General features: G+C 36.4%; 1 protein-coding gene across 1 annotated transcript in view; it reads left to right on the forward strand.

The window, feature by feature from the left end:
- The window catches only part of LOC145667034 (uncharacterized), a 238,964-nt gene that overhangs the window by 202,697 nt on the left and 23,574 nt on the right, over positions 1–12,693 (forward strand). Inside the window, exon 8 of the mRNA XM_081734727.1 lies at positions 4,961–5,145. Coding sequence (XP_081590853.1) covers positions 4,961–5,145 — 185 coding nt within the window. The remainder of the gene's footprint in view (positions 1–4,960; positions 5,146–12,693) is intronic.

Consider the following 12,693-nt stretch of genomic DNA (forward strand, 5'->3'; position numbering starts at 1 on the left):
TCTTCTCCCTTAAGTTGCACCAACAAAGTGAAATGATAAAAACAATGCCACGTCCGAACCTCATTTGTGTGGAAAATTTGATTGAGATCGGTCGGGTGGTTTAGGAGTTATTAAGTTACAAACATAGTCACGTTCATTTTTATTTATATAAAAGATACCTAGATTTTACTAGTAAATAAATTACATTTAAAAAAATAGTAAATAGCTTCATAACGTACCTTTCGAACACACAAACATTTTAGTTTTTATTTTGAATTTGTTTTTTTTTTTAATATTACTTTAATTGTGATCGACTTCACCCCACCTACTGGATAAAGTCGATCACCAACCTTATAAGCGACTTTCTGGTATCGATGTAATATCACTGGCGGATCTAGAAGGTGAAAACTGGGGGCAGCCAGAACCCAGACTATGATAAGTCTAGGCGGCCACGGTGGCTCAGTGACAAGGGCACCCATTTTGTGGTTTCCAAGGTGGGGCATGTATAAGCGACGTTTCAAATATAGTTTCAAGTTTTCGATATGCTGAAGTACAATTTCCTCTGGGGGGCAGGCGCCCCACCTTGCCCCCCCTTGATGGGCGCCCTTGCTCAGTGATTGCCCTCCCCGCTGGTCTAGTGGCTAGAACGTGCGCCTTTGGTGTACGGGGTCCCGGGTTCGGTTCCCGGTGTGATTTTAACTGTGATTTTAACTGTCCTCGATGTTTCTGTGTTCGTGTACCTGTCGTTCTAGGTAATTGGAAAAATCAATTAAACGAGTAAAGCAAGTAATATTGGTAATAAGTAGTTCAAGTAAGTTACTGAGACACCCCGCGTTGGGTGTAATAGTTAACTTTTTTTTAAAAAAAAAAAGTAGTAGTGCGTTCACCTTTGGTGCATGAGGTCCTTGGTTCGATCCCAGCTCGCGCCAAGTGAGCTTTTGGTGAACAAACATAATGTTCGTGGGTTCTCTCGGGGTTCACCTATTTCCTCCCACTTTCTTCATTCCATCATTTTATTCATTTCTCATCATCACCATCTCTAGCCTAGACGGCATAATCGTGGGACGTAAAACTTAAAGATTTCATTTTACTTCATATGATAGGTACCGGTATGTCATGGGTTTACTATAAACTTTCAAAAATATATAAATAATAGCTTAGACTATTTTTGTCACTTAAAAACTTAGGGGCTAGGCACCCCGGCCCGGTCTACATCCGCCACTGATCAATATATTAAGGATTTTTATAAGATAAAGGTATTTTATTCTTAAGAAACATTTATTAACAAAGTCCTAAAATAATACATTTAGTGTTAAAAATAAAAAGAGAAAAATGTATATTCTTTCTAAGCTATATTGTATATTCCTTTCTAAGGTCTGTTCGACATTTGAAAACTCAACTTTTGGGAAAATGTAAGAACCCCATTCTGGGTTAGTCATCAGTCCTTGCACTAAACATTTGTCGTCATCAGTATTCAATAAAGATTTAAAAGAAAAATCCCCTCCATAAGATTTCGGATATTTATTTTTTTTATCTGCTCATTCAATATTGTGTAGGTTCACCATAACAGTCAAATACTTTCCTAATGTTGAGTTTACCTTTTCTTACATCCTCCAACATTCTTGTATTAAATCTCACAATTGCTACTTCCTAAACGAGCAGGTTTCTTCCCGTAAATACGCGATATGATCGACTTCACTTTCCAAAATTAAAAAAAAAAAAAAAAAGTCAAATAATTACGGCATTATTCAAGTACAACATATCTTATGGCTAACGTAAAGATGGAGAAAAATAATTAATACGCCAGCTTATCAGATTATACCAATGAAATGCTTCTAATCTCTAACAATCAGTGGCGGCGGTTGGACGTTAAAAGTGGGGGGGGGGCAAGACATGATCTGAATGTTTGTACATCAGTGTTAGTTTTACTGGTTGTTTCTAACAATTTGTTTGACGAAAGGTTGTATAACTAATAGGATACTTTCTTTTTCAGTTAAAATACCGTACATCGTATTTTATATTTTATTAAGTAAATTGACAAGAGCAACACAAGTAGGTACTATAACCCTTGGTACTTTTAAACAACGAAGGTGTAAGAAGAGATTTGATTCCTTGCTTATGAACATCTTAAAATTCTGTCTGGAAAATTGTGTGATCAGATTACCGATAGCTATTTAATTACAAATTTGCAAAACAAATAAATAGAAAGGATAATATTAATCATAGTAATAAATAATGAGGCTTGTTTTGAAAAAAAAGTTATATTGAAACTCAAGATAAATTAACAACTTTTATTTTTAATTCCACACATGCTTCTAAATGTACGTTATTACTCTTAGAAAGACAGTAAATATTACAGCACATGTACAAAATTTAAAGAAATACTTTTGCAGCTTCCCAAAACATGTTAAAATTAAATTAAAATCTTTCAGTTTTACGTTCCACTGTTATGCCGGCTAGGCTAATGAAGAGGGTGATGATGAGAAGTGAATGAAATGGTGGAGGGAAGAAAGTGGGAGGAAACGGGAGAACCCCGAGAAAACCCACGCACACGGTAATTTTCCACCATAAAGTTAACTTGGCTTGAGCGGGGATCGAACCAAGGACCTGACGCACCAGAGATGAACGCTCTACCAACCGACCAAAGCCCTTCCGAAATATGTTCGTTGCATTAGACGCAGTTTTTACTTTCTTGGAATACATCAAAACTCAACAATACTTAGAATCACTCCACACTCCAGTTATACAAAATAATCCTAAAACCTAGAATTATGTTGAGTTCACTAAATTTAATTGTATATACTTGTACACTCGTACACCCCTAAACGCATCACTTCACTCGTATATTACACTGCAAAACAGTGGAAAAGGTACAAGTTGTTTCTTATTACTCTCTTTTTAATCAATATTCCTTAATATTAGAAAGAAGGAAAGACATTTTAGAAACTGTCAATTTTTGTGCAATTAAAGACTAACTTTATGAAAGACTTTTTTTCTTTTGTGAAATGTTCTCTCAATTAGTTTCACAGCGGCTGACTAATATATCGAGCCGAATAACTTTGTAAGAAGAAATCAAAGTACGCTGGAATTGTTGCACTCCAATAGATTAATTTTTGGGCCATTTTCCGTGGCAATCACAACGCAATTCTTGTAGTTTTCTTAATTCCACGGGAAGACAACCAATACATACTCACCAACAGCAAATATTATATGGTATTTTTTTCTATGAACCCGTAATACATACCGGTACAATAATTTTACATTTCCAAATGAAACTACATACACATTAATGTGTCACTTCAAAAAAGTGGGGGGGCAACTGCCCCCCTTTGCCCCCCCTAATCGCCGCCCATGCTAACAATATTATGTGTAACAGTTTGTATTCCTATTTACACAGATATGTATCACTCAGCAAGACTTCACTTTCGTCCTAGCAACTTTCAAATGTAAACTTTAAAAGATCAGAAACACTTTGCAGTGTTATTCTCTCTCAATCTTTTCCAGGGAGATTAGAACTACGATTCCTTCAAGTAACCAGTAGGTGGCAGCACGTACAAACATAAGAAATGTCATTGATCAAATTCACCCCACCTGACCGACTTCACCCCATTTCATGGTATCTTTTCCACCATAGATCTTTTGTGTGGAATGTAGCACCAGGGAATCACTTCTATTATTTGTTTATTTATAAGCACCTCTGAAAAATTATCCATTCTTACTCCTTCAAATCCAGATTCTTCTTTGTTTTTAATTTTTCGTATATACAATACACTACTTCGCACGAACTAAACGGCGTGACAAACATCTTGGCATTTGAAGGCGGCGCTCCAAGTTCCATTTAAATGGTGCTAGCAAATGAGAGGCCAGCAGTATTGCCACATTTATTTTGTATACATCCATGTCTATCCCGAGCCACCTGATCGCGCTGTAGTTTGTCTGCTTAGCCATAGCCACACCCTTTACCACTTGGCAACGCCGCGCCAGAGCTTGCGTTTTATTCGTTTAGCTGAAATGCCAAGACGTTTGTCACAGGCTTTATTACCAGAAATTTACTTCTATCCTCCGAGTAACATAACTCCGTTCGAGTCTATTTGTACAATACACTTTGCTTCGAAAAGAAGTTCACAATTTTTTAAATTCTTCTTCCAAACCTTTTTCCCCAGTTATCAGGGGTCGACTTTTCGGATCGCTTTTTCTATCTTATGTCAGATCCGCTGTGACACCACACTGCACCAGATGGTTCTTCACACATTCTCCCCACTTCTTCTTTGGCCGGCCTCGGGCTCGTTTCTCACTTATTTCTATAGCATCTACTCGGTGAGCCACAGTACGTATTACCTAAGTTTTCTTACATGCCCAATCAGTGACGACTCTAGAGGGGAGGCAATGGGTTTGGTCGTCTCTAATGGCAACGTCCGCCACCTGATTGTCCCCAGACCAGGTTCGTTTCGTATCCAGGATTATTTCATTCGAGGCACACCTTCCTTTTAGGGACCTACTAAAAATTATTTGCTCTGACGATGTGACGTCCAAGAGATGTTTGTGCTGACGATAAGTTCTTAGCTCTCAGGGGATTAATCCCAAACACCGTCTAAATTCATGCTGCGCCATAATTATGATGTTAGTCCTGACAAGTTTCATAATAGATAAATCTTTCTGCAGCAGAGTCACTAAATTTACACCTTTCTTTTTTAGCCTATACAAAACCGTTTAAATTTCAATTCAATGAAAATTTAGCGGCAATTGTTGCGTTCGGTTATTGCTGCTGCATTCAGAGAAATATCTAGCATAGGTCTTTAGAAGCTCTATGGTGTACCAAGTGATGTACATGCCAACTGCGGTCGATTTGTGATTGGAGGAATACAAAACTCTGAAATTGAGTCCATATTCTTGATGCACAAGTGTATTATACTGTATAATCTTTTAAAATAATTGTACTTACCTTCAATACTGTAACAATATTTTTATTCTTTCTCAACAGAGGATGGAGAGTATATGGCCTTTGGTTTGTCAGGCGATGAGACGAAGAGCAAAATGATTGGCGGAGACGTTGTGGTTGCTTGGGTTGACAAACAAAGCGGAAAAGGATACGCAGAAGACTACTTCCTCGACAGCAAATCACAATGCGCTGGCACAAGAGGATCCTGCCCAGACGAGAGGCTAAGGGTAACGCTTATTCAATCATAATTTCTTTAACATATGTTGATGAACTATGATACTGTAAATAAAAGTAGAGCTTAGGGTTAAGAGATATGTTGATCCACTGATCTGGCAACACTAAGTCTACACGATGGCGAAAACTTATTTATGATGGCTTCAGGTTGAACTTTTTCCTACTGCGTAGTTAAAGGGTGTCGGCCCTGGCAACACTAAGTCTACACGATGGCGTAAACTTATTTATGATGGCTTCAGGTTGAACTTTTTCCTACTGCGTAGTTAAAGGGTGTCGGCCCTGGCAACACTAAGTCTACACGATGGCGTAAACTTATTTATGATGGCTTCAGGTTGAACTTTTTCCTACTGTGTAGTTAAAGGGTGTCGGCCCTGGCAACACTAAGTCTACACGATGGCGAAAACTTATTTATGATGGCTTCAGGTTGAACTTTTTCCTACTGCGTAGTTAAAGGGTGTCGGCCAACTTTACCGGATGTGTTAACGATACCTATTCTAAGCCGAGGGGCATTTTCCGAAGCAAGAAATAGTCAGCTCAAAATTGGGTTAATACTGAGTTATAATTGATTGGCACGGGTAAAGAGATCTAACACTGCAAAACGTGAAACGAAGCACAGAATAATCCATTTTGAAAATTGGTGTAAGCACAATTGCAAAGTTACTCCGTAGGTACAGATTTTTCAAATCAGAGACGTACACAGAGGGTGGATCTTGGAGATCCGGACCAGTGTTTCTTCCAGACATGTTTTTTTTGGGGGGGAATGCACTACCCCCCCCCCGGAGCTCCGAGAGTGCCCCCTCGGAGAAGACCAAAATAATACGTCTATAATATAATAATAAATAGAATAGAACCAGCAGTGCCCCCCCCCCGGAATATAAGTGTGCTCCCCGGAACATTTTTCTGAAAAAACGACTGATCCGAACCCTTCCTCCAGAAATACTGACTTTTCTGTAAATTCAGTCTAATTTTGGGTCTGATTTTACAAATTTTAATATATTTTATCCTCATTTTGAATTCGGACCGCCCCCAAAACTTTGAGTCCCTCTCGAAATAAATTCCTGCATAAGTGCTTGTTTCAGATATATTCTTTGCATTGAGTGTGTCATGGAATCAGTTTAACTGGAAGCTTTAAACTCAGACTTTGAGGCTGTTAAGGTATTTTTCGGCGCGATGAACCATCTCAACTTTCTAAAAGAGGCCTCATCACTGCGAAATTAAAATACCACTAATTTTACAATAATTATATGATATCTTCAAATAGATAAAAGATAATCGAAAAGTGAAACAAGATCTCCCTAGACAATATTATTTTGCGTGAGATACCGTTATCATGACTCATTTATCTGCTTTCGATTTCCAGCCATTTAGAAAATTGGCATTTATTTTCGCGTTTCTAAATAACTGCAAACGGAAAACTACTAGGTGACTCGTGATAACGGTACCTCATGCAAAATAACATCGTTTAGGAAGGTCTTGATCCACTTTTCGATTATCTTTTATCTATTTGAAGATATCACATAATTACTGTAAATTTAGCGGTATTTTAATTTCGCAGTGATAGGGACTCTTAATGAGTTTAGCAATAATTTGTTAAACTGATCTCAAGAACATACTTCAGGTTGTCTTGAAAACAAAAAATTAATTGTTTGTCGTGGCTAGTTTGCAAAGGAAAGAGAAAAGATGGACTTAGTGTTTATTCAAGGAACGTTCAGTACCTCATGTAAACAGATACACGTGGTAATTGTTTCACTTTATTGGTTAAAGAGCCTTGGAACATCCATGCGGCAGAAGAAAATAATCCATTGTCAAATAAGCTGATTTTCAATGTTTTTGTTGCTTGTAAGCCTCATTATCAGAAATGCAATTTCCTTACAGTTATGTAACAGAAACAACACGATGTCTAAGAACTAAATTGAATTAATGCAATAAAAGAGAATACGCATGCGCAGAAAGTGGCTTTGACCCACCTTACGCGCGAATCACGGTTTAAAGTATAGCTGCGTGCAAGGAATATGTAAAACACCGACAGGGTACAAGCACGTGCTTCTCGAAAGAAGCGCTGCCCGATAGCCAATCATCCGATTACTGGCGGAGTAATATCATTCTACAGTGTTTACATCAGGATCAGAAGGTTCGTTGAATGAACTTTAGAATCACAAATTGAAATAAACTGTAATTGCTAGTGTTGAAAGAGTTCCAAAGTCCATTCTTGATAACCTTTTGTGTAACAACAGAGTATTACTTGCCATCTTAACTTCAACCCCAAAACTAGCCCTAACTTCCTGGTTGTACATTTCATGGCTCAGAAATTTTTAGGTTATATTGTCATACATGAAAAAATGTGAGCACGTGATGCGGAAACGGCTCATTACAGACACAAAGTATTATTTATCTGGAGTAAGTTGGCAGAAAAACGTCATGTCGCAATACTCACAAATTAACATCCCTCGTTTCGGAAATAAACCCATCCCTCAACTGCCGTCTCACTTCATTTCCGCAAGAGGGCGAACTAATCGGTGGATCACATTTTTGCCATTCTATAGAAAAAATATAAAAATGAAATATTTTATTCAATTATGTGATGTTGGTTACAGGTAATTTCCGTAAACATTGATGTATTATTCATAGATCAATACACGCTTAAAGTAAGCTAAGGATTACAAGTTTATCATCCTAATCAAGAGCAAAAGGAAGTCTAGCTAGAAGCTATTTTGTCCATGGTAAGTGAAAAGGGGAATATGGTGATATTGTAATAGAAATCTGAACTAGTCGGAATGAATGTATGTCCAGCATGTGATGCGAGAAGGGTAGGATCTAGATGTAAGTGAAGATGAAACTCCATTAATTATAAATGGACAGTAGTTCTAGCGAAGGGCTGATAGTTTTTTTTTTTTTAAGTTATTATTACGTGGTCATTAAGACAAGAACGGTGATTTTTGTTATGAAGAAAGGTGCCAATCATCTTCTTCGAAGTTACCATTGAAGAATACTTTGTTTTGGAGCTTGGTGATGTACCTTCTGTTAAGATTGCTGACTAAATCCTTGATGGGTCTTAGCATATCTTGGTTGTATAGAAGATCGAAGTGGTCCATGTAGTTCTTGAATGTTTTGCGTAGCCATTTTCAGTTCGAGCTGTGTCAGCAATGTTGTTGACGGTATATAGATTGTGCTCATTAGGAAGATGGGCAGTTAGCATTTTAATGTATATATAGGATTTTTCCTTAATAATCTAGGGCAGTGGCAGCAGACTGTGGTTGAGGGAGAAAATGACGTTCTGTATGTATTTGTTAAGGGTTAATCATTTGTCTAAGATTACACCTAGGTATTTGGCGGTGACCTTATCTTTAATTGTTATGAATTTTGATTTTCTTGTGGATGTCAGATATTAAATGTCTTTTCTTTCTGAGTAAAATGAATATGATGAAGTATGTTTTGTCAGGATTGACTTAAAATTTCGATTTTACGTACAGTTGAAGTATGTTTCCTGAACCGATTAAGTATGGTGTTTGTTGCTTTGGCCGACGTCCAGTAGGCCATGTCGTCTGCAAATAAACCAAATTTCATTGCGAAATGACAATGATTGGTATGTCGCTAACATATAACAGGCAAATTTGCGGAGCAATGGCGGAACCTTGAGGCACTCCACTGACAATATTTATCGCGTTGGATAACTGATTATCAAGGCGTATTCTGATAGCGCGATTAGTGAGAAAAGTGTACAGCAAACGAATAATGGTAGTTAGTAGACTGTAAGTCGTTATGTCAGGCAGAGTATAATGTACCAGATAAGGCCATGAGGGCTGCTTTTGTATTTAGAACTTTACCAAATTCCTTTTGTATGTGATGAATGCGAACCAGTTAGTCTATGGTGGAGTGCTGTGGTCTGAAGCCATCTCGTTGTGAGACAAGCAGGTTAATGTGACTGCGATAACTGTAGAGCCGGTGAACCATAATTTTCTCCATGATTTTGTTAAAGATACTGGTGAGTGCTGTTGGACATAGATTGCTTGAATTTCTCGCAGATTTTCCAATTTTGGTGAGGAGAATGGTGATAGATGTTTTCCAGGATAGCGGCACGTATCCAGTGTCGAAGCTGACCGTGTAGGCCTCAGCTAATTTGTCGTGCAATCGGTGGAGCTGCTTTTAAACGCAGAGACATGATTCGGTCAGACAAAAGGCCAGAAGTTTTCTAGCCTTTAATGGCTTCTTCCGCTTCTGTAGGTTGGATTGATTCAAGTATATCAAAAATTTCTTTTAGTTGTTGAACTGAGAGATCTGATGTTATGAGATTTTCATTATGATTTTATTGTGAGCTAATTGATCAATTTCATAATGTTCTCTGGTAGTTAACGGAAGATCTTTGAATTTGGTGCAGAAGACATTTGCTAAGTGTGTAGTTTGAATTGATCGGCTGGTAGATGTTCCATCTATTGTTTTATAGCGATTTCTTACAGCTTCCCAAGATATCTTAATGTCATTTGCTTGAAATTCGTTACGTTAGCGACAACAGTTATAGAATGTTTCTTCTTTGAATTCTTGGATGAGTTCTGAAATTTTGTGATTTAGTTGAATTAGATCTAATTTGGTAATAGGAGAACGATATTTATTGTATCTTTGTTGTAGATATCTCTTCTTCGTGTGAAGTTTAGAATGTTTCGGGAAGCCTTTCGGTTCAATATATAATTATGGCTACACGTATGTACCTAATATCTGTTTCTTGGCTGGTGTTAGTAATGTAGTTGGCTAATGGTTTGATTGACTGAGGAACTTGTTGTGCTAGGAGAGAGAAGACCAATTGTGTATGAACTGCACATAATTATTCCATTCTACCTTCTTAAATATTTTTACCAAATATGTCTTCGAGAGGTATTTTGGGTTTATGTAACTCAAATAGTATGGTCAGGTAATCACATAGTAGATCATGGTAGGTTGAAGTAGTAAGCCGGAACTTGAATAAGCCTACTGTACAATAAAGTTTATCGGGTTTTATGTTGATTTCACTTGGGTGTTTACATATTCTGGCATAACCTTCAACTATAGTTTAAATTAAAATGCTATTTAAGGTGTATGCCACAACCTTAGTTAGAGGATTCCCATATGTTGAGAATTTATATCTGCAGCCAATGCTAAGTTAGGAATTGTAGCAAGATATGAGAATAGAATAAATAAGTCTTCTATATTGGAACAAAGATTATTACAAAGGGTAGTTAATGTGGATTATGGTTTCCAGTTGGTTGCTGATTAGCAGAGACGTGGTAAATTAATTTCATTACATGGAACATTTGGTATAGATAATTCTGAAAACTTGATGCCGTGTTAGATGATTACAGCTATATCACCATTAGCTGTTAGTAGGTCATTCCTGACTATATTGTATCCTGGCATATTAAATTTCAAGGATTTTGTAAAGTGAGTTTCGTTAATAATTTGGATATCTATATAGTGGTTTATGATGAAACATGTTGTGAGCTCATGTATTTTCTTCCTTAAGCCTTGGATGCTGATAAAGAGAAATTTTGTACTGGTTGATCTGATTATATTGTTTGCTTCTGATAAGGATTCCATTTTTACTAATCGTGCTTGACTTCTGCCGCCTTATGCAGAGTCGTTTCGACGTATGATTAGCGTCATACTAAACTACTGACTACTGCAGGAGACTTATGTTAGTCGAACTCTTTAGTATGGCACTAATCGCGCTGGTTTTTCGTGTGGCAAAGAATAATTTCTTTTATTTTAAGATGTGTTGTGAAGTTCTGTGTAGTCCACATCTGAAGTAGTACTGTGTTTCTGTACAGGTTACTTGATTGTGGCCGTACATAAAATATTAAAAAAAAAAAAAAAAAAAAGTATATGCCTGCCATAGTTTCTGGATGCCTTCACACGATGGTGGACGTTATCGATGATGACGCCATTTTTGATAAGAGAGCTAACTTGTTCTGGGTTGGAAGAAAAAAATGTAGAATCAATTGGAGTGGTCCTTTGTCTGATTTAGTTCTAATGGCATTGTGGAAGTCGTTGTATTGTTAAGTTAGAGGTTCTTTAAATTCCACCAAAATGTAGATCAGGTCCACATTCGTAAGACGGAGGTAAAAGTGGCTGTTAGTATGTATTGCTTGCAGGATTTGCTACCATTAATATGCGATTACCTGTCGTATGTGAAATCTTTGGGTTTTGAAAATCTGACAAAAACGTTTCTTGTCTGTAGCAGTGATAAATTTAATTTCCATGTCTTTTATTCGTTTAGTGTAATAGATTACATATTTCTTATTGGGCGGACGATTGTTGGTTTTATTACTTTGAGTTTTCTTACCCTGAAACTCCTGTCGAAGGTTGCTGATGGTGATGCAGTGGTTTTGGATTGATAGATGAGACTTTTATTGTGTCGAAGTGCTAGGTGGCAGAGTTCCAAGATCTGGGTCTGACTGCTTCTGTGTCGAGTTAAAGGAAGTTAATTTTCCAAAATTATTTATATCCATTGAAAGCAGATTCCGTTTAATACAATTTTACGAACCATTTATTACAAAAATCGCAGTATTTTGTTTTTGCTAAAAATAATTCTGAAAACAAAAAATCACATTTTCGAGAGCACAACGTCTTAGAACATAGGAATTTCTTATGAAGTAAACTAATTTTTTTATTATTTAAAAAAAATGTTATTTCCAGGCTAAAAAATTTAATTTGATCCTATTAGTATGACGTCATAAAGCTATCATTCACAACACAGACATGTAAATATTTCAGCTGAAATAATATGTACGTCCAAACCTCTTAACCACTCTATTTCATATTCCTTCACATGTAGCCTCTATGATCAAAAGTGACGTCAAACTCTAATCATCTATTTGATAGCTCCCCATTAGTTCAATCATATCTTTAAAAACGTTGTTCGAGAAAGAAACATTCATTAAGTATTCCTTTTACTTCTGTAATTTCGGAAAATCGAGTTTATGATATGTTAACCATGTTATTAATATTTAATTTCGTTTTGGTATACTCATCGAAAAGTAAGTTTCATATTTGGTACGTATGTGTCCTTTTCAAAATTGTAATGAGAAAGAGAAAAGAGATTTTGTAAATTGATAACTTAAGCAAATAAAAATTATTTGTTCTTTATAAACTAACAAATAAAAGAAGATAATATACATTTCACAATTTAAACCTGGTAACAAAAAGAAGATAAGGGGCATTTGTTGGTCTTAATAAACTGACAATTAAAAGGACATTTGCCCTTCATAAATTAAAAGCAAAAGAAGGGGATAGGCAATAATTCATTATAAACAGACAAAAAGAAGATAAGATTAAATTGTCCTTTTAAAATTGATAACGAAAAGAAGATAAGGGACATTTTCGTCCTTGATAAACTGACAATTAAAAGGACACTTCTTCTTCATAAATTGACAACAAAAGAAGGCAGTGGTCATTAATTCTTTATAAAGAGACAAAAATGAAAATTGTACTTTCAAAACTGATAACTAAAAAGAAGATAAGGGATACTTATTTTGTTCTTTACAAACTTACAATAAAAAGGATAAAAAGGACAT

Source organism: Thermobia domestica, chromosome 12, assembly GCF_964235325.1.
Source record: "Thermobia domestica chromosome 12, izTheDome1.hap1.1, whole genome shotgun sequence".
Classification (NCBI taxonomy): domain Eukaryota; kingdom Metazoa; phylum Arthropoda; class Insecta; order Zygentoma; family Lepismatidae; genus Thermobia; species Thermobia domestica.